At 44.0% G+C, this 22,574-nt stretch overlaps 1 protein-coding gene across 1 annotated transcript in view; it reads right to left on the minus strand.

Annotated features, from left to right (window-relative positions):
• Window positions 1–540: 540 nt before the first annotated feature.
• The window catches only part of heatr4 (HEAT repeat containing 4), a 116,224-nt gene continuing 94,190 nt past the window's right edge, over window positions 541–22,574 (minus strand). Inside the window, exons 11-12 of the mRNA XM_073040530.1 lie at window positions 14,819–14,897; window positions 541–1,115 (exon numbers count right to left, since the gene is read on the minus strand). Of these exons, the coding sequence (XP_072896631.1) occupies window positions 1,014–1,115; window positions 14,819–14,897 (181 nt within the window). The 3' untranslated portion in view covers window positions 541–1,013. The remainder of the gene's footprint in view (window positions 1,116–14,818; window positions 14,898–22,574) is intronic.

Genomic DNA, 22,574 nt, shown 5'->3' on the forward strand with positions numbered 1-22,574 from the left:
CTCTCTTATCACCTCTGGATCATTTGCACAACACACAATTCAGCACAGCTAATCCTCTAGTGGGCTAAACAACAAGCTGTTTTAAAAAGCCATCCCTTAGAAATTCTACAAATTCTCTCTCTGGAGGTCCAGTACTGGCCTGCCTTTCCCAATCCACTTTCATGTTAAAATCCCCAAAGATTATCATGACATTGCCCTTCTGACACACCTTTTCTGTCTCCTGCTGTAATTTGTAATCCACATCCCAGCTGCTGTTTGGAGGGCTGTATACAACTGCCATACAACTTTTACCCGTGCCATTTCTTAACTTAACCCATAGAGACTCTACACCTTCCGATCCTATGTCGTCCCTTTTTACTGATTTAATATTCTTATACACAGGACCGCACCACCCCTCTGCCTACTAACCTATCTTTCTGATACACCGTATGGCCTTGGACATTCAACTCCCAATGGCAGCTGTCCTTTAGCCAAGTTTCAAAGATGGCCACAATGTCACACTTGCCAATCTGTAACTGAATTTCAAGATCGTCCATTTTATTTCTGATGCTGTGTGCATTCAAATATAACACTTTCAGTCCAGTATTTGTTCCCTTCTGTTTTAACTGCACCATGCCTCTGTTGCCCTGTAACTCATCCCACTGGCTGCGATTAAGCCTCATCTCCTGCCTGTCCTTTCTATCATCTCTGTTGCATGCAATACTTTAATTTATTTCTGTTTTCCGCTTCCTCAGCCCTATCACTCTGGTTCCCATCTCTTTGCCAAATTAGTTTTAACCCTCCCTAACAGCTCTATTAAACCTGCCTGCTAAGATTTTGAACCTCTTTGGGTACAGGTGTAACCTGTCCTTTTTGTACAGGTAACTCATTTACACTTAGTTTACAAACTCCCCCACTCTGCACACTCATTACATCAGCTTTTATTTCAGGTACAACTATTAAACCTTACTTGCCACCTGAAAATCCAAGTATGGTTGCTCCATTGCCTTTTCCCTCCAGGAGTGATCAAGCTGTTATTGAGTCCGATCTAAGTGCCCTGGAATACTGCAGGTAATTTCTGTTGAAGTTGCTGGGACACTGAGGAGAGACTGCTGTCCTGTCCTGGTCAATGGGAGCTGTGCACACAGAAAGAAACTGATCAGCAGCAGCTGGGAAATGGTGAGAGAATAGTCATCCAAGGTAAGAACTCAAGTACCTACTCAATGGCCCATAGCGGAGGGTGGTGGGGGGAGGGGCAGCCAAACTAGATCAGTATCAAAAGAAAGGTTAAGGCCACAGTGAGCTCCGTGTTGGAGGTCAGGACATAAACTGATAGCAGCATGAGCTCTGTGAGGCCTGACTAAGACTAGAGACAATGATGGGCAAGGCATGAATGGAGGAGAGGAGAAGAATGAATGGGGAAGTGAAGAGAGGCAGCATGTACATGCACGCGTAAACTTTACAGAACTCAGATTGAGAACAGGAGAGTTTTAAGAAGTAGCACTTGAGGTGGGTGAGTTTCACTTTATAGGAATTTAAGAGATAAGCCTGTAAACTGTTAGTTAATAGTTGATTCAATGAATTAACAGCAGCCAATAAAATAAGTCAAATGGATACTGTTGGTGGGGATGACCTACTGGGGGAAGTCACAGCAACCGGCTCTCTGGCAGAGTCTCTCACTGTGGCTCAGAAGGGAAGGGGGACAGAAGATTGCAGCAGTAATAATGGGATTCCATAGTTAGAAGAATACCAGGAGATTCTGTGGTAGTGAAAGAGACACCTGGATGATATGTTGCATCTCAGGTGCCAGAGTCAAGGATGTCTTGAATCGGGTCCACGGCATTTTGAAGTATGGGGGAGGGGTGACCATCAGATATATTGCTGCCAATGGCATAGATAGGAAAAGGAATGAAGTCCTGAAGAGCGAATATAAGGAGTTGCGTGGAAAGGTGGACACCAGGAACTCAAGTACTGTTAGGATGGCTGCTTGTGTCATGCGTCAGTGAGGATAAGAGTAGGAGGAATTGCTGCAGGGCCAGGGTCACAGGTTTCTGAATCATTGGAACTCTTCTGCAGAAAGTATGACTTGCACTAAAAGGAAGGGTTAAACCTGAACTCGAGGGGGACTAGTATCTTTCCAGGAGGGTTTAAACTAATTTGACAGGGGAATGGGAATCAGAGTGATGTGGCTGAGGATAAGGCAGCTGGTATACAAGATCAGAATCAGGTTTAATATCACCAGCATTTGTTATGATATTTGTTAACCTAGTGGCAACAGGACAATGCAATACATGATAAAGTTAGAAAAAACTGAATTACATTAAGTGTAATTACATGTGTGTGTGTGTGTGTGTGTATGTATATATATATATATAGTGATTGTTTTTTCTGTTTATCTGTGTATATGTATATTAAATAGTTAAGTTAAAATAAGTAGTGCAAAAGAAGTAATGAGGTAGTGTTCATGGGTTCAATGTCCATTTAGGAATCGCTGAGTGTGTGCTTTCAAGTTTCTGTACCTCCTCCCTGATGAGAAGAGGGCATGTCCTGGGTGATGATGATCTTTAATGATGGATGCTGCCTTCCTAAGGCACCGCTCCTTGAAAGTGTCCTGGATACTAAGGAGGCTTGTCCCCATGATGGAGCTGACTAACTTTACAAGTTTCTGCAACTTTGATCTTATGCAGTAGCTCCCCCCACCCGCCATACCAGACGGTGATGCAGCCAGTCAGCATGCTTTCCACAGTACGTCTGTAGAAGTTTAGGGTGTTTTGGGTGACAAACCAAATCTCAAACTCCTACTTAAATATTGCAGAGATTGATAGGTTTTTGATTGGACATATCATCAAAGGTTACGGGGAGAAGGCTGGGAACTGGGGTTGAGGAGGAGATTTTAAAAAAAGGATCAGCCATGACTGAATTGCGGAACAGACCCGATAGGCCAGATGGCCTAATTCCGCCCCTATGTCTTATGGTCTAAAAATGCAGACAGTAGGATGAATTGAAGTGTAACATGGAGGCAAAATTGAAAAGGGTGATGGAAACGGAACTGGGGTGTTATATTTGAATGCACGCAATACACAGTACAAGATAGATAATCTTGTAGCGCAGTTAGACATCAGCAGATATGATGTGGGCATCGCTGAGTCGTGGTTGAAAGATCATGGTCGAGTGCTTAATATCCCAGTCAAAAGACAGCTTTAAATCAAAAGAGATGGCCTATAATATAGCACAAATGAGTGAGAAGTTAGAGGATTGGGAGACTTTTAAAGATTAACAGAAGGCAACATAAAATGCCATAAGGAGAGAAAAGATGAAACAGGAAAGTAAATTAGCCAATAATAAGAGGATACAAAGCATTTTTTTCAGATATCTAAAGAGTAAAAGAAGTGAGAGTGGACTGCTGGAGAGGTAGTAATGGGGACAAGGAAATGGCAGACGAACTGAATAAACATTTTGCATCAGTCTTCGCTATGGAAGGCACTTGGCAGCGTGCCATGAATTTGAGAGTGTCAGGGGGCAGAAGTGAATACAGTTGCTATAATTTGCAGAAGGTGCTTGGGAAGCTGGAAGGTCTGAAGGTAGGTAAGTCATCTGGGCCAGAGGGACTACAGCCCAGGGTTCTGAAAGATGCTACTGAAGAGATTGTGGAGACATCAGCAGCGATCTTTCAAGAATCACTATATGGTTCTGGAGGACTTAGAATTTGCAATTGTCACTCCACTCTTTTAGAAGGGAGGTGCAGTGAAAAAAAAGGAATTTATAGGCTAGTTAGCCTAACTTCAGTGTTTAGAAAAATGTTGGGAGTCCATTATTAAGGATGAGATTTCAGGGTACTTGGAGGCCAAAGTCAGCATTGTTTCCTTAGGGGAAATCTTGTCTGACAAATCTATTGGAAATCTTTGAGAAAATAACAATCAGGATTGACAAAGGAGTCAGTAGATGTTGTTCGCTTGAATTTTCAAAAATCTTTTAACAAAGTGCCGCCCATGAGGGTACTTAAGATAAAAGGCCATAGTATTACAAGAAAGATATTAGCATGTATAGAAGATTGACTGACTGGCAGGAGGCAAAGAGCAGGGATAAAGGGGAGATCTGTGGTAGGCTGCCGGTGACTAGTGATGTTCAGCAGGAGCCAGTGTTGGGTCCACTTCTTTTCACATTATATGTCAACAATTTGAATGACTGAATTGATTGCTTTGTAGCCAGATTTGCAGACAATGTGATGAAGGGTAGAAAGGCTGGCAGTGTTGATTGAGCAGGGAATCTGCAGAAGAACTTAGACAGATTGGGAGAATGGGCAAAGAAATGGCAGGTGGAGTACAGTGTCGGGAAAATACAAAATCAGGGTGCAAAGGGTCTTGGGAATCCTTGTGCAAGATTCCTAAAAGGTTAACTTGCAGGTTGTATTGGTGGCAAGGAAAGTAAATGCAATGTTAGCATTTATTTTGAGAGGTCTAGAATATAAGAGCAATGATGTGATGCAGAGGACTGCTCAGACTGCAGATGGAGTATTGAGAACAGTTTTGCACCCCTTATCTAAGAAAAGATTTGCTAACATTGGAGAGAATCCAGAGGAGGTTCATGAGAATGATTCCAGGAATGAAATGGTTAATGTACGAGGAGCATTTGATAGTTCTGGACCTATAAATGTTGGAGTTTATAAGAATTTGTGGGGCGGAGGGGGTGGAGGTCATTGATGAAGTAGAGCCGAAGACAGATTTCAGCAAGGCATTTGATATGGTACATCAAGCGAGGCTTATTGAGAAAGTAAGGAGGCATGGGATCCAAGGGACCTTGCTTTATGGATCCAGAATTGGCTTGCCCACAGAAGGCAAAGAGTTATTATAGATGGGTCATTTTCTGCATGGAGATCGGTGACCAGTGGTGTGCCTCAGGGATCGGTTCTGGGACCCTTTCTCTTAGTGATTTTTATAAATGACATGGATGAGGAAGTGGAGGGATGGGTTAAGGTTAGGGGTGTTGTGGATAGTGTTGGGGGCTGTCAGAGGTTACAGTGGGACATTGATAGGATGCAAAAATCGAAGCAAGAGGTGGAGAGGGAAGAGGTAAAAGAAGTTCGGAGAGAAGCTGTTTTTTTCTAACTGCGGCAAAGAGGCTAGACTGCGCAAGTGCGTGACGTAGCGCGCCAAAAATTTAAAAAGGAGAGGAAGTTTTCAACAGTCATTTAAATCGAAGCAAGAGGCGGAGAGGGAAGAGGTAAAAGAAGCTCGGAGAGAAGCCGTTTTTTTTTAACTGATTGGGGCAAAAAGGCTAGACTGCACAAGCGTGTGAAAGTGAGATCAGCGGGGGAATTTAAAAAGTGAGCAGAGGCTGAGTACGAGCTTCACTCCAGGTGAGGTAAGGCCAAGTAAGCTCCTTTAATTAATCTAATTAGCCTAGGAGTAGGTAATGGAGGTGGCAGTTGAATGCTCCGTTTGCAGTATGTGGGAAGTCAGGGCGAGCACAGCTGTCCCTGATGACTACACCTAGGAGTGCATCCAGCTGCAGCTCCTGACAAACCGTGTTAGGGAGCTGGATAAAAAAAACATAAAATGCTGGCAGAACTCAGCAGGCCAGACAGCATCTATGGGAGGAGGTAGTAACGACGTTTCAGGCCAAAACCCTTCATCAGGAGTGAAGTAACATGGGATGGTGGAGAGGGGATAAGAAGTGGGGGGAGGGATGAAGTAGAGAGCTGGGAAGTGATAGGCTGGAGGGAAATGGGCTAGGAGGAAGGTGGAGAAATATGGGAAATAAAAGAGAAAGAAAGGTAGGGCTGGGGGGAGATTATAGTGAGGGGGTAAAAAGAGAGAGGAAAAGAACCAGACTAAAATAATAGATAGGGATGGGGGTAAGGGGGGGTGGGCAGGGGTATCAACGGAGGTCTATGAGTTGGATGTTCATGCCGGCAGGTAGGAGGCTACCGAGGCGGGAGATGAGGTGTTGCTCCATCGACCTGCATGTGGGCTCATCTTGATGGTAGAGGAGGCCATGGACAGACATGTCGGAGTGGGAGTGGTCTGTGGAATTGAAGTGTGTGGCCCTTGCTCCAATTCCAGCCTTACCCCCTCTGAACGCTCTGCTCTCCATTCCCTCCGCAACAATCCCAACCTTACCATCAAACCCGCTGATAAGGGGGGTGCTGTTGTCATCTGGCGCACCGACCTGTACATAGCGGAGGCACGACGACAACTGGTTGACACCTCTTCTTATCTACCCCTGGACAATGACCCCACTAGGGAGCACCAGTCCATTGTCTCCCAAACCATTTCCAATCTCATCAGCTCGGGAGATCTCCCATCCTTGGCCACCAAACTTATAGTTCCCACACCCCGCACTTCCCATTTCTACCTCCTACCTAAGATTCACAAACCTGCCTGTCCAGGCAGACTCATTGTCTCTGCTTGCTCCTGCCCCACTGAACTCATTTCTGCCTATCTCGACTCTGTTTTATCTCCCCTTGTTCAATCCCTTCCCACCTATGTCTGTGATACTTCCCATGCTTTACACATCTTCAAAGATTTCAAGTTCCCTGGCCCCCACCACCTCATTTTCACCATGGATGTCCAGTCCCTATATACCTCTATCCCCCACCAGGAAGGTCTCCAAGCTCTCCATTTCTTCCTGGATTCCAGACCCAGACAGTCACACTCTTCTCCGCCTCGCAGAATTAGTCCTCACCCTTAAGAATTTCTCCTTTGGCTCCTCCCACTTCCTCCAAACTAAAGGTGTAGCCATGGGCACCCGCATGGGTCCTAGCTATGCCTGCCTTTTTGTTGGCCATGTGGAGCAATCTATGTTCCAAGCCTACACCGGTATCTGTCGTCCTCTTTTCTTGCGTAATATCAATGACTGCATCGGCGCTGCTTCCTGCACACATGCTGAGCTCGTCGACTTCATTAACTTTGCCTCCAACTTTCACCCCGCCCTCAAATTCACCTGGTCTATTTCCGTCACCTCACTCCCCTTTCTAGATCTCTCTGTTTCTATCTCTGGAGACAGCCTATCCACCGACGTCTACTACAAACCTACTAACTCCCACAGCTACCTAGACTATTCCTCCTCCCACCCTGTCTCCTGCAAAAATGCTATCCCTTTCTCTCAATTCCTCCGCCTCTGCCGCATCTGCTCTCAGGATAAGGCCTTTCATTCTAGGACAAAAGAGATGTCTTCCTTTTTTAAAGAAAGGGGCTTCCCTTTGTCCACTATCAACTCTGCCCTCCATCGCGTCTCCTGTATTTCACACACCTCTGCCCTCACCCCATCCCCCCGCCAGCCCACCAGGGATAGAGTCCCCCTGGTCCTCACCTATCACCCTACCAGCCTACAGATCCAACGTATAATCCTCCGTAACTTCCGCCACCTCCTATGTGATCCCACCACCAGCCACATCTTCCCCTCCCCCCCACTCTCGGCTTTCCGCAGGGATCGCGACTCCCTTGTCCATTCATCCCCCCCCCCATCCCTCCCCACCGACCTCCCTCCGGGCACTCATCCCTGCAAACGGAAGAAGTGCTACACCTGCCCCCACACTTCTTCCTTCACCACCATCCCAGGCCCCAGACAGTCCTTTCAGGAGAGGCACCACTTCACCTGCGAGTCAACTGGGGTGATATACTGTATCCGGTGCTCCCGATGTGGCCATTTATACATTGGGGAGACCCGCCACAGACTGGGAGACCGTTTCGCTGAACACCGGCGCTCAGTCCTCCAGCAGTGGCGGGATCTCCCTGTGGCCACACATTTCAATTTTTAATTTATTTCCAGCATCTGCAGATTCACTCGTGTGCCTTAGGGAACTGGAGCTGGAGCTGGATGAACTTCGGATCATTTGAGAGGCAGAGGCAGAAATAGACAGGAGTTTCAGGGAGATAGTCACCCCTAGGATTCAGGAGACAGGTAGTTGGGTGACTGTCAGGAGAGGGAAGGGGAATAGACAGGAAGAGCAGAGCACCCTTGTGGCTGTTCCCATCAACAATAAGTATACCGTTTTGGATACTGTTGGTGGGGACGACCTACTAGGGACAAGTTGCAGTGGTTACGTCTCTGGCACCGAGACTGGACCCTCAGTTCAGAAGGGAAGGAGGGAAAAGTGGAGAGCAGTAGTAATAGGGGATTCGATAGTTAGGGGGACAGATAGGAGATTCTGTGGAAGAGATCGAGAATCCCAGATGGACAGTTGCCTCCCTGGTGCCAGGGTCTGCAATATCTCGGATCGAGTTCTCAGTATTCTCAAGAGGGAGGGTGAGCAGCCAGATGTCATGGTCTATGTAGGGACCAATGATGTGGGTAGGAAGAGTGAGGAGGTCCTGAAAGGTGAGTTTAGCGAGCTAGGTGCCAAGTTAAAGGACAGGACCTCCAGGATAGCAATCTCAGGATTGCTACCAGTGCAATGTGCAGTTTAGAAATAGTAAGATAGTGCAGATCAACACGTGGCTGAAGACATGGTGCAGGAGGGAGGGGTTCAGATTTATAGATAATTGGGCAGTTTTCCAGGGAAGGTGCGACCTGTTCTGGTGGGACGGTTTAGACTGAACTGGAGGAGGACAAATATTCTTGCAGGTAGGTTTGCTAGAGAGGCTCCTGTGGATTTAAACTAGATACAAAGGGGGAGGGGAACCAGAGTGTCGGAACAGATGTATGGGAGAAGGAAGAAAAAGAAGACAGTAAAATTCTTTGTACTGTTAGAGATAAACAGAGAGGAAGCGGTGGAGAATTTCTTAAATGCATTTATTTTAATTCTAGGAGCATTGTAAGAAAGGTGGATGAACAGAGCATGGATTGATACCTGGAAATATGATGTTGTAGCTATTAGTGAAATATGGTTGCAGGAGGGGTGTGATTGGCAACTAAATATTCCTGGATTTTGTTGCTTCAGGTGTGATAGACTCGGAGGGACAAGAGGGGGAGGTGTTGCGTTGCTTGTCAGGGAAAATATTACAGCGGTGCTCTGGCAGGATAGATTAGAGGGCTTGTCTAGGGAGACTATTTGGGTGGAATTGAGGAATGGGAAAGGTGTACTAACACTTATAGGGGTGTATTAAAGACCACCTATTGGGGAGCAAGAATTGGAGGAGCAAATTTGCAAGGAGATAGCAGATATTTGTAGTAAGCACAGGGTTGTGATTGTGGGAGATTTTAATTTTTCACACATAGACTGGGATAGTCTATGTAAAAGGGATGGATGGTTTGGTGTTTGTAAAATGCATGTAGGATAGTTTTTTGCAGCAATACATAGAGGTACCGACTAGAGAAGGGGCAGTGTTGGATTTTCTGTTAGGGAATGAGATAGGTCAGGTGATGGAGGTATGTGTTGGGGAGCACATTGGGGAGTTGGGGAGTCCAGTGATCAAAATGCCATTAGTTTCAATAATTATGGAGAAGGTTAGGACTGGACCCAGGGTTGAGATTTTTGATTGGAGAAAGACTAACTTTGAGATGTGAAAGGATTTAGAAGGAGTGGATTGGGACAATTTGTTTTATGGGAAGGATGTAATAGAGAAATGGCGGTCATTTAAAGGTGAAATTTTGAGGGTACAGAATCTTTATGTTCCTGTTAGGTTGAAAAGAAAAGTTAAAAGTTTGAGAGAGCCATGGTTTTCAAGGGATGTTGGAAACTTGGTTAGGAAAAAGAGGGATATCTACAATAAATATAGGTAGCATGGAGTAAATGAGGTGCTCGAGGAATATAAAGAATGTAAGCAGAATCTTAAAGAAATTAGAAAAGCTAAAAGAAGATACGAGGTTGCTTTGGCAATTAAGGTGAAAATAAATCCAAAGGATTTCTACAGTTATAATAATAGCAAAAGGATAGTGAGGGATAAAATTGGCCCCTTAGAGAATCAGAGTGGACAGCTATGTGTGGAGCCAGAAGAGATGGTGGAGATTTTGAACAATTTCTTTTCTTCGGTATTCACTATGGAGAAGGATATTGAATTGTGTAAGGTAAGGGAAACAAGTAGGGAAACTATGGAAACTATGACGATTAAAGAGGAAGAAGTACTGGCGCTTTTAAGGAATATAAAAGTGGGTAAATCTCCGGGTCCTTACAGGATATTCCCTAGGACCTTGAGGGAAGTTAGTGTAGAAAAGCAGGGGCTCTGACAGAAATACTTCAAATGTCATTAGAAACGGGGATGGTGCAGGAGGATTGGCGTATTGCTCATGTGGTTCCATTGTTTAAAAAGGGTTCTAAGAGTAAACCTAGCAATTATAGGCCTGTCAGTTTGACGTCAGTGGTGGGTAAATTAATGGAAGGTATTCTTAGAGATGGTATATATAATTATCTGGTTAGACAGGGTCTGATTAGGAACAGTCAACATGGATTTGTGCGTGGAAGGTCATGTTTGACAAATCTTACTGAATTTTTTGAAGAGGTTACGAGGAAAGTTGACACGGGTAAAGCAGTGGATGTTGTCTATATGGACTTCAGTATGGCCTTTGACAAGGTTCCACACAGAAGGTTAGTTAGGAAGGTTCAATCGTTAGGTATTAATATTGAAGTAGTAAAATGGATTCAACGGTGGCTGGATGGGAGATGCCAGAGAGTAGTGGTGGGTAACTGTTTGTCAGGTTGGAGGCCGGTGACTAGTGGTGTGCCTCAGGGATCTGTACTGGGTCCAATGTTGTTTGTCGTATACATTAATGATCTAGATGATGGGGTGGTAAATTGGATTAGTAAGTATGCAGATGATACTAAGGTAGGTGGCGTTGTGGGTAATGAAGTAGGTTTTCAAAGCTTGCAGAGAGATTTAGGCCAGTTAGAAGAGTGGGCTGAACGATGGCAGATGGAGTTTAATGCTGATAAGTGTGAGGTGCTACATTTTGGTGGGAATAATCCAAATAGGACATACATGGTAAATTGTAGGGCATTGAAGAATGCAGTAGAAGAGAGTGATCTAGGAATAATGGTGCATAGTTCCCTGAAGGTGGAATCTCATGTGGATAGGGTGGTGAAGAAAGCTTTTGGTATGCAGGCCTTTATAAATCAGAGCATTGAGTATAGGAGTTGGGATGTAATGTTAAAATTGTACAAGGCATTGGTAAGGCTGAATTTGGAGTATTGTGTACAGTTATGGTCACCGAATTATAGGAAAGATGTCAACAAAATAGAGAGAGTACAGAGAAGATTTACTAGAATGTTACCTGGGTTTCAGCACCTAAGTTACAGGGAAAGATTGAACAAGTTAGGTCTTTATTCTTTGGAGCGTAGAAGGTTTGGGGGGGGGACTTGATAGAGGTATTTAAAATTATGAGGGGGATAGATAGAGTTGACGTGGATAGGCTTTTTCCATTGAGAGTAGGGGAGATTCAAACAAGAGGACATGAGTTGAGAATTAGGGGCAAAAGTTTAAGGGTAACACGAGGGGGAATTTCTTTTCTCAGAGAGTGGTAGCTGTGTGGAACGAGCTTCCAGTAGAAGTGGTAGAGGCAGGTTCGGTATTGTCATTTAAAGTAAAATTTGATAGGTATATGGACAGGAAAGGAATGGAAGGTTATGGGCTGAGTGCGGGCCAGTGGGACTAGGTGAGAGTAAGCGTTTGGCACGGACTAGAAGGGCTGAGATGGCCTGTTTCCGTGCTGTAATTGTTATATGGTTATAAAACTGGGCTGAGAAGTGGCGGATGGAGTTCAAACTAGTTAAGTGTGAGGTGGTTCACTTTAGTAGCTCAAATATTATAGCAGAATATAGTATTAATGGTAAGATTCTTGGCAGTGTGGAGGATCAGAGGGATCGGGGTCCGAGTCCATAGGATACTCAAAGCTGCTACGCAGGTTGATTCTGTGGTTAAGGTGGTATACAGTCTATTGGCCTTCATCAATCGTGGGATTGAATTTAGGGGTCGAGAGGTAATGTTGCAGCTATATAGGACCCTGGTCAGACCCCACTTGGAGTACTGTGCTCAGTTCTGGTCACCTCACTACAGGAAGGATGTGGAAACCATAGAAAGGGTGCAGAGGAGATTTGCAAGGATGTTGCCTGGATTGGGGAGCAGGTTGAGTGAACTTGGCCTTTTCTCCTTGGAGCGACAGAGGTGTATAAGCTGATGAGAGGCATTGATCGTGTGGATAGTCAGAGGCTTTTTCTCCAGGGCTGAAATGGTTGCCACAAGAGGACACAGGTTTAAGGTCCTGGGGAGTAGGTATAGAGGAGATGTCAGGGGTAAGTTTCTTACGCAGAGAGTGGTGAGTGCGTGCAATGGGTTGCCGGCAACAGTGATGGAGGCAGAGACGATAGGGTCTTTTAAGAGACTTTTGGATAGGTACATGAAGCTCAGAAAAATAGAGAGCTATGGGTAACGCTAGGTAATTTCCATAGTAAGTACATGTTCAGCACGGCATTGTGGGCTGAAGAGCTTGTATTGTGCTGTAGGTTTTCTATGTTTCTATAAAACTGATGTAATGCTAAGGCTTTAATAGGCACTAGTAAGGCCTTACGTGGAGTATTGTGAGAAGTTTTGTGCCCCTTTTCTAAGAAAGGATTTGCTGACAATTGAAAATATGCAAAATGTTTCCAGCATTGAAAGGTTTGATATATGAATCAAAATCAGGTTTATTGTCACCAGCATCTGTTGTGAAATTTGTTAATATAGCAGCAGCAGTCCAGTGCAATAAATAATAATATAGAAAGGAAAAATAACCAAATAAATCAATTACAGTAAATGTATATAATATATATTGAATAGATTAAAAATAATGCAAAACCAGGAATTATATTTTTTAAGAAATGGGGTAGTTTTCATGGGTTCAAATTCCATTTAGAAATCATATGGCAGAGGGGAAGAATCTGTTCCTGAATCTGTGAGTGTGTGCCTTCAGGCCTCTGTACCCTTCTACCTGATGCTAACAATGAGAAGAGGGCATGCCCTGGATGATGGAATGCTTAATAATGGATGTCACCTTTCTGAGGCACCACTCCTTGAAGATGTTTTGGATACTACAGAGGCTAGGCTCAAGATAGATCAGACTAATTTTACAACTTTCTGTAGCTTCTTTTGGTCCCCCCACCCAATACCAGACAGTGAGCTGTCTGTGCAGCCTATCAGAATGCTCTCTATGGTACATCTATAGACATTTTTAAGTGTCTTAGCTGACAAACCAAATCTCTTCATACTCCTAATGAAATATAGCCACAGTCTTGTCTTCTTCATAGTTGGTATGTTGATATGTTGAGGACACGTTAGGTCCTCAGAGATACTGACACCCAGGAATTCGAAATTGCTCACCCTCTCCACTTCTGATCCCTCTGTGCCGTCGACTTGCACTTCCTGAAGTCCACAATCAGCTTTTTTGTCTTACTAACATTGAGCCCACACCACTCAACCAGCTGATATACCTGTACACACTCTTATCTCCATCAGCAAATTTATAGATGGTATTTGAGCCATACCTAGCCACACAGTCATGGGTATAGAGGGAGGACAGCAGTGGGCTAAGCATACACCCCTAAGGTGCGCCAGTGCTGATCATTAACAAGGAGGAGATATTATCACCAATCCACACAGATTGTGGTCTTCTGGGTAGAAGTCAAGGATCCAGTTGCAGAGGGAGGTACAGAGCCCAGATTCTGTTGCTTATCAATCAGGACTGCAGGAATGGTGTTAAAACACTGAGCTTTAGCCAATGAATATTGTCCTGAAAATAGGTGTTTTGTATTGTCCAAGTGATCTAAGGCCATGTTGAAGAGCCGTTGAGATTGCAACTGCTGTTGACCTATTGTGACAATAGGCAAATTGCAGTGTTTGATGCCTCTGGGCCTGTACTTACTGGAATTTAGGGTGGCGGTGGGGAATCTCATTGAAACCTATTAAATGTTGAAAGGCCTAGATAAAGTAGATATGGAGAGGATGTTTCCTATAGCTGGGGAGTCTGGGATCAGAAGACAGAACCTGAGAATAGATGGATGTCCATTTAGAACTACTTTAGCCACAATGTGGTAAATCTGTGGAATTTGTTGTCACAAGCGGCTCTGGAGGCCGTGTCATTGAGTGTTTTTAAAGTAGAGCTTGCTAGATTCTTGGGCATGATGTTGAGAGGGAAATGGATCAGCCATGATGGACTGGTGAAACAGAGTGGCCTCATTCTGCTCCTATGTGTTATGGTCTTTTGCACTTGATGTGGCTGCCCGATACATCAACCTTATCATATCTCAGGCACAGATCTTCAAAGGGAACTTAAGATGTTAGTACTAACTTCATCCATACTGCACTGAGAACCTGTGTGGGAGGGGGAGGCAGGGGTTGTTTGGGAGTGTGATCAGCTGCCCCTATCTGATAAACCAGATTGTTTCATACCTTCCCTCCTCCATCACCTGACCTTTGTTCACCCCAATATGGTTGCAGAGCCTGCAATTACCTCACTTTACCCATCACATCTCTGTGCAGTTTCTGAATCTGTGCTTTCAGCACCATCAGCTGTTCTGGTTGTGTATTCAGGCTGATCAGCTCCACCTGCTGGGAGACATTCAACTTCACTTTTTCCATCCTTAACAGCTTCCAAAGGACAACTTCTTTCTGGCACAGCAAAGGACCAGACTTGTTGGTATGGAGAGAAAGCAGGTACAGGGTTCTGAGTTGGATGATCAGCCATGATCATATTGAATGGCGGTGCAGGCTCGAAGGGCCGAATGGCCTACTCCTGCACCTATTTTCTATGTTTCTATGTTTCACATCCACTTTGTTCCAAGAAACTACTGTGATTATCAAACTCTGTAAGCAGGTCCAGGATGGCTTAATTGCCCTGCCCAGCCTGAGACACTCCTGGAGGTGTTGGGCCCTTTCTCACACAATGGTAGTGTCTAATCAGTGACCTGAGGCACAGAATTCAATGTTCCTACCTGTTCTTTTATCTTCTGGAGAATTCCTTCTTCCACCTCAGCGCTGCCTCCTAGTCTCAGCAGAGCTAATTTCACATCTCTGAGATGAAAAAAGATACAAAACTCATCAGGGCTCTGGATTTGGCATGTGTAGACACAGAAGATCTACAAATGAATCCTGTGGATTCTAGATATATTGTTAAGAGTGGACTGCTGAGTGGGCAATAGGAGTAGTCAGATCAGTGTCAAAAGTTGTAGAGATGAGTTGCAGAGACATTTAATGTGGGGAAAGCCTCAGAGGGTGAGTATTTGTGACTTAGGTATGGGCTGCTTTAGTACTGCAGGAGTATGAATTAAACTGTAGGACCCTGAAAAGCAACTACAGAAAGGATGGTTGTGAATTTGGGTGGCTGTAGTGTGGTCAATAACTGGAGCTAGGGTGGGGCCGTAATTTTCATGGGCAGGTTGATTGATTTGGAGGAAAGTGGTATTAATTCCCCCCCCCCCACACACACACACACACAATGTACAATTACCTTCTTCTCTATCAAATTCAAAGTATGTATACATGATGGAACCTTGAGATTCATCTCCAAACAGGCAGCCACGAAACAAAGTCATGGAGCTTAGAAAAATAGAGGGCTAAGGGTAACCTTAGGTAATTTCTAAGTAAGTACATGTACAGCACAGCATTATGGGCCAATGGGCCTGTATTATGCTGTAGGTTTTCTATGTTTCTAAACCCAAAAGAGCCCATAAAGAAAGACTGTCAAACACCCAATGTGCAGAGAGAGAGAGCCAGTCTCCAGTTTCAGGAACTTCACCAGTAGCTAATGATAAAGCAAGACTTCCTGCATAATTTATCCAGTTTAATGTCCTGAGCAGCTGCAACTACCTCCTCCCTGCTAATATGAATGTTCTTCAAGCATCTCCACTTGTTTCTTTTATTTCTGAAGCAATCATGATTTTCCCGTCAGTAAACGCTGAGGAGAAATGTCATTTAAAAACACCGTCCATCTCCTGCAGCATAGTACACAAGCAGCCCTCCTGGTATCTGTGGGCCTACTCACTCTTTTACCATTAATACAGATATAGATTTTGCTTAACCTTACCTGCCAGATCCACCTCATAACCTCTATCTTCCCTCCTGATTTATTTCTTCAGATATTCTGAATCTTTTTATAGTCATTAAGAGATTTACTCATCCCCAGCCTCCTGAACACAATGTATGCACCCTTCTTTTTCTTTAGCAGATACTCAATATTTCCTGTCAGGCAAGGTTTCCTCAATTTGCCAGGTTCACCCTTCATCCAAACAGGAAAATCTGCTCAGCCATTCTTAACTTGCCGCTTGCTATTCATCCTTTTTTCCTTCAAATAGGCACATCCAATCAGCTTTAGCTAGATTCTCTCTAACACCCAAATTGAGCCCTGCTCCAATTTAGCAGCCAAACCCGTGGATCTGTCTTGATCATTTCCAACAATATCTTAAAACTAATAGAATTATGATTGCTAGAGACAATACACTCCCAGACTGCCACTTCAGTTAGATACCCTACCTTGTTCCATAAGAGAAAGTCCAGTATTACACCTTCTCGAGTATGGCTCTCCATGTATTTACTCTGGAAACATTTGTAGACACATTTTAGAAATTCATTGTAAACATCTATTTAGGAATTAAAGTAGGTTCCCAGGGAAGCAAATGGTGAGAGGACATTAAAACAAGAAATACACTAATGTATAGAAAGGGAAGTACATTTTTTATGTCATACAGTGACAAAAACATACAAATGTAGTCAGAAATAAATACTGAGGAACACTCAAAATACACAGGAACAGTCACACATGGGTACAGAGCGGATAGCACAGTGAAAATACACAGAAATGGCCAAAGACAGGTATGAAGTAGTCAGCATGGACTAAACACAATCAACCAGAATGGTTGCACACAGGTACAGGGTGGTCAGCACAGACAAAGTAAACAGGAATGGTCAAAGACAGGTACACAGCCATCAGCACGGACAAAATACACATGAACGGTCACACACAGGTACAGAGCGGTCAGCACGGACAAAATACACAGTTATGGTCACACATGAGTACAGAGCGATCAACACGGACAAAATACATAGGAATGGTCACATATGGGTACAGAGCATTCAGCACAGACAAAGTAAACAGGAATGGTCAAAGACAGGTACAGAGTGGTCAGTATGGACAAAATACAATAAACAGGAACAGTTACACACAGGTACAGAGCAGTCAGCACAGACAAAATACATAGGAATGGTCACACACTGGTACAGAGCGTTCAGCACGGACAAAGTACACAGGAATGATAACACATGGGTTCAGAGCAGTCAGCACAGACAAAATACACAGGAATGGTCACACATGGGTACAGGGTGGTCAGCAGAGACAAAATACACAGGAATGGAAACACACAGGTACAGTGTGTTCAGCACAGACAAAATACACAGGAAAAGTCACAAGGGTACACAGCGGCTGGCACGGACAAAATACACAGGAACATTTGCGCACGGCTACACAGCGGTCAGCATGGACAAAATACACAGGAATGGTCACACATGAGTACAGAGCAGTCAGCATGGACAAAATACACAGGAATGGTCACATACAGTTACAGAGAAGTCAGCACAGACAAAATACACAGGAACGGTCAAACGCAGGTACAGAGCGGCTAGCACGAACAAAATAGACAGGAACTGTCACACTTGGGTACAGAGCAGACAGCACAGACAAAATACACAAAACATTCCCACACAGGTACACAGCGATCAGCACAGACAAAATACACAGGAACGGTCAAAGATGGGTACAGAGCGGTTAGCACAGTGAAAATACACAGGAATGGCCAATGATGGGTAGAAAGTCATCAGCATGGACTAAATACAATCAACTGGAATGGTCGCACACAGGTAGAGCAGTCAGCACAGACAAAATACACAGGAAAGGTCACAAGGGTACACAGCGGCTGGCACGGACAAAATACACAGGAATGGTCACACATGGGTACAGGGTGGTCAGCATAGACAAAATAAATAGGAATGGTCAAAGACAGGTACAGACAGAGCAGTCAGCATGGACAAAATACACAGGAATGATCACACATGGGTTCAGAGCAGTCAGTACGGACAAAATACACAGGAATGGTCAATCATGGGTACAGAGCGGTCAGCACAGAGAAAATACACAGAAATGGTCACACATGGGTTCAGAGCAATCAGTACGGACAATATAGACAGGAATGGTCACACACAGGTACAGAGCAGTCAGCACAGACAAAGTAGTCAGGCACGGTCAAAGACGGGTACAGAGCGGCCAGCACAGACAAAATACACAGGAACGGTCACACACACAGTTACAGAGCAGTCAGCAGAGACAAAATACACAGGAACGGTCAAAGACGTGTACAGAGCAGTCATCCCAAGGGGAATTTTCTAAAATGTCTACAAGATGACTTTTTCAAGCAGCTCTTGGTTGAGCTAACTTAAGGGATCAGCTATCCTGGATTGAGTTTTGTGCAATGAACCACAATTGATTAGAGAGCTTAATGTAAAATAAATACCCTTTGGTAGAAATGATCACAATATGATAGAACTCGCCCTGCAATTTGAGAAGGAGAAGCTAAAGTCAGATGTATCATTTATATAGTGGAGTGAAAGGAATTACAGAGGCATGAGAGAGCAGCTGGCTAAAACTGATTGGAAAGGAGCACTAACAGGATTGGTGACAGAGCACTAATTTTGGATGGCACAGGATATATAATCCCAAAGAGGAAGTAGTGTTCTAAAAGTGGGATGACACAACCGTGGATGACAAGACAAGTCAAAACCAAAGAGAAGGCATATAAATTAACATATATTAGTGGGAATTTAGAGGATTGGGAAATTTTTAAAAACCAACAGAAGTAATAAAGAAGGAAAAGATGGAACATTGAACTGCTGGAAAACGATACTGGAGTGGTAGTAATGAGGGGCAAGGAAATGGCAAACAAACTGAATAAACATTTTGCCTCAATCTTCACTGTGGAAGACTGGAAGTTAAAGAGTGTTGGGGCAGAAGTGAGCGAAGTTGCCATTATTAGAAACATAGAAAACAGGCCCTTCGGCCCACAAAGTTGTGCCAAACATGTCCCTACCTTAGAAATTACTAGGCTTACCTATAGCCCTCTATTATACTAAGCTCCATGTACCTATCTAACAGTCTCTTAAAAGACCCTATCGTATCTGCCTCCACCACCATTGCCAGCAGCCCATTCCACGCACTCGCCACTCTCTGAGTAAAAAACTTAACCCTGACATCTCCTCTGTACCTACTCCCCAGCACCTTAAACCTGTGTCCTCTTGTGGCAACCATTTCAGCCCTGGGAAAAGGCCTCTGACTATCCACAAGATCAATGCCTCTCATCATCTTATACACCTCTATCTCATCCTCTGTTGCTCCAAGGAGAAAAGGCCGAGTTCACTCAACCTACTCTCATAAGGCATGCTCCCCAATCCAGACAACATCCTTGTAAATCTCCTCTGCAACCTTTCTATGGTTTTCACATCCTTCCTGTAGTGAGGCGACCAGAACTGAGCACAGTACTCCAAGTGTGGTCTGACCAGGGTCCTATATAGCTGCAACATTACCTCTCGGCTTCTAAATTCAGTTCCACGATTGATGAAGGCCAATACACCGTACGCCTTCTTAACCACAGAGTCAACCTGCGCAGCAGCTTTGATTGTCCTATGGACTTGGACCTCAAGATCCCTCTGTTCCTCCACACTGCCAAGAATCTTACCATTAATACTATATTCTGCCATCATATTTGACCTACTAAAATGAACCACCTCACACTTATCTGAGTTGAACTCCATCTGCCACTTCTCAGCCCAGTTTTGCATCCTATCAATGTCCTGCTGTAACCTCTGACAGCACTCCACACTATCCACAACACCTCCAACTTTTGTGTCATCAGCAAACTTACTAACCCACCCCTCCACTTCCTCATCCAGGTCATTTACAAAAATCACAAAGAGTAAGAGTCCCAGAACAGGCCCCTGAGGCACCCCACTGGTGACTGACCTCCATGCAGAATATGACCCATCTACAACCACTCTTTGCCTTCTGTGGATCTGGATCCACAAAGCAATGTCCTCTTGGATCCCATGCCTCCTTACTTTCTCAATAAGCCTTGCGTGGGGTACCTTATCAAATGCCTTGCTGAAATCCATTTACACTACATCTACTGCTCTTCCTTCATCAATGTGTTTAGTCACATCCTCATTATTAGAGTGATGAATCTTGGGAAACGAAAGGTCTGAAGGTAGATCAGTCACCTACACCAGATGTGTACACCCCAGGGTTCCGAAAGAGGTGGTTGAAGAGATTGTGGAGACATTAGTAATACCTTCCAAAAATCAATAGATTCTGAAATGGTTCTGAAAGATTGGAAAATTTCAGATGTCACTCCACTCTTCAAGAGGGGAGAGAGGAAAGGGGCTTATAGGCCAGTTAGTCTGACCTCAGTGGTTTGGAAGATTTTGGAGTTGATTGTTAAGGATGTAATTTTGGGGTTCTTGGTGGCACATGAGAAAATAGTCTGTAGTCAGCATGATTTCCTGAAGGGAAAGTTTAGTCTGACAAATCTGATGGATTTCTTTCAAAAAAGAACAAGCAGGATAGACAAAGGAGAATCAGATGATGTTGTTATTGGACTTTCGGAAAGCCTTTGACAAGGTGACACATGAGGCTGCTTAACAAGTTAGGAGTCCATGGTATTACAGGAAAAATACGAGCATGGATAGAGCTTTGGCTGATTGGCAGGACACCAGAACTAGTGACTAGTGGTGCTACACAGGGGCCTGTGTTGGGACCACTTCTTTGTACATTATATGTCAATGATTTGAATAATAGAATTAATGGATTTGTCGCCAAGTTTGTGGAAGTTGGCTGCAGAAGTACTTAGGCAGATTAAGAAATGGGTAAAGATGTGGTATGTGGAATACAGTGTTGGGAAGTGTATGGTCATACACTTTGGTAGAAATAAAAGCATACGCTATTTTCTAAATGGAGAGAAAAAAATCTGAGGTGCCAAGGGTCTTGGGAGTCTTCATGTAGGATTCCCTGAAGGTTATTTTGCAGTTTGAGTCAGTGGTAAGGAAGACAAATGCAATGTTAGCATTAACTTCAAGAAGACTAAAATATAAAAGTAAGAATGTAATGTTGAGGCTTTATAAGGCACTGGTGAGGCCTCATCGAGTATTGTGAGCAGTTCTGGGTCCCTTATCCAAGTGAGGATGTGAGAGGGTTCAAAGGAGGTTCATGAAAATGATTCTGGGATTGAAAGGCTGGTCATATGAAGAGTGTTTGATGGCACGGGACCTGTACTCATTGGAATTTGGAAGAATGAGCGCTGACCTCATTGAAATCTGTTGAATGATAGAGTGGATGTGGAGAGGATGCTTCCTGTGGTGAGAAAGTCTAAGACGAGAGGATACAGCCTCAATAGAGGGACATCCTTTAAGAAGGGGGTATCTGTGAGTGGTGAGTCTGGAATTCATTGCCACAGGTCATTGAGTCTGAAGGCCAAGTCATTGGGTATATATAAGGTAGAGGTTGATAGATTCTTGATTAGTCAGGGCATCAAGGAATATGGGGAGAAAGCAGGTGATTAGGACTGAGAGGGAAAATAGATCAGCGGCAATAAAATCGTGGACCAGACTCAATGGGCGAAATGGCCCAATTCTGTTATTATATCTTATGGCCTTATAGTATGGATTCAGCTATCCTTTACTCTAGTCTTACCACTAATCCCAGTTTTTCTCTCTCCACATTCCCATTAATTCTCCCCCAGTTTCCTGGGGTCCTGGGCGTCAAGATCACTGAGATCTAACCTGGTCCCAACATATCGATGCAGTTTTAAAGAATGCAAGACAGCAGCAATACTTCATTAGGAGTTTGAAGAGATTTGGCATGTCAACAAATACACACAAAGACTTCTATAGATGCACTTTGGAGAGCATTCTGACAGGATGCATCACTGTCTAGTATGGGGTGGGGGACTATTGCACAGGACTGAAAGAAGCTGCAGAAGGTTTTAAACCTAGTCAGCTCCATCTTGGGTACTAGCCTACAATGTCCCCAGGACATCTTCAGGGAGTGGTCTCAGAAAGGCAGCATCCATTATTAAGGACCTCTGGCACCCTTTTCTCATTGTTACCATCAGGTAGGAGGTACAGAAGCTTGAAGGCACACACTAAGCGATTCAGTAACAGCTTCTTCCCCTCTGTCATCCAATTCCTAAATGGACATTAAACCCTTGGACACCACCTCGCTTTTAAAAAAAATATACTTATACTGTAATTGAGTTACTTATTTATTATTATTTTTATTTTATTGTTTTTCTTCTAGATTATGTATTCCATTGAACTGCTGATGCTAAGTTAACAAATTTCATGTCACATGCTGGTGATACTAAACCTGATTCTGATTCTATCAGTCACTTGCACTAGGGGTAATTTACATCAGATAACCTACCAGTCAGTACATCTTTGGAGTGGGGAGGAAACTTGTATGGTTACAGGAAGAATGTGCAGACTCCACCCAGCTCCAGTGAATGTTACTGTAGTCTGACAACGTTTCAACTTTTAAGTGCCACCACAAAGCACCGGTGAGTCAAAAAGTACAGGTTATAATTATGTAGAAGGGAACAGAAAGATTACTTACAGGGGGAAATGAGAGGTAGGAACGCTTTGTGTGGAACATAATCT

This window comes from Hemitrygon akajei, chromosome 3 (assembly GCF_048418815.1).
Source record: "Hemitrygon akajei chromosome 3, sHemAka1.3, whole genome shotgun sequence".
NCBI lineage: Eukaryota > Metazoa > Chordata > Chondrichthyes > Myliobatiformes > Dasyatidae > Hemitrygon > Hemitrygon akajei.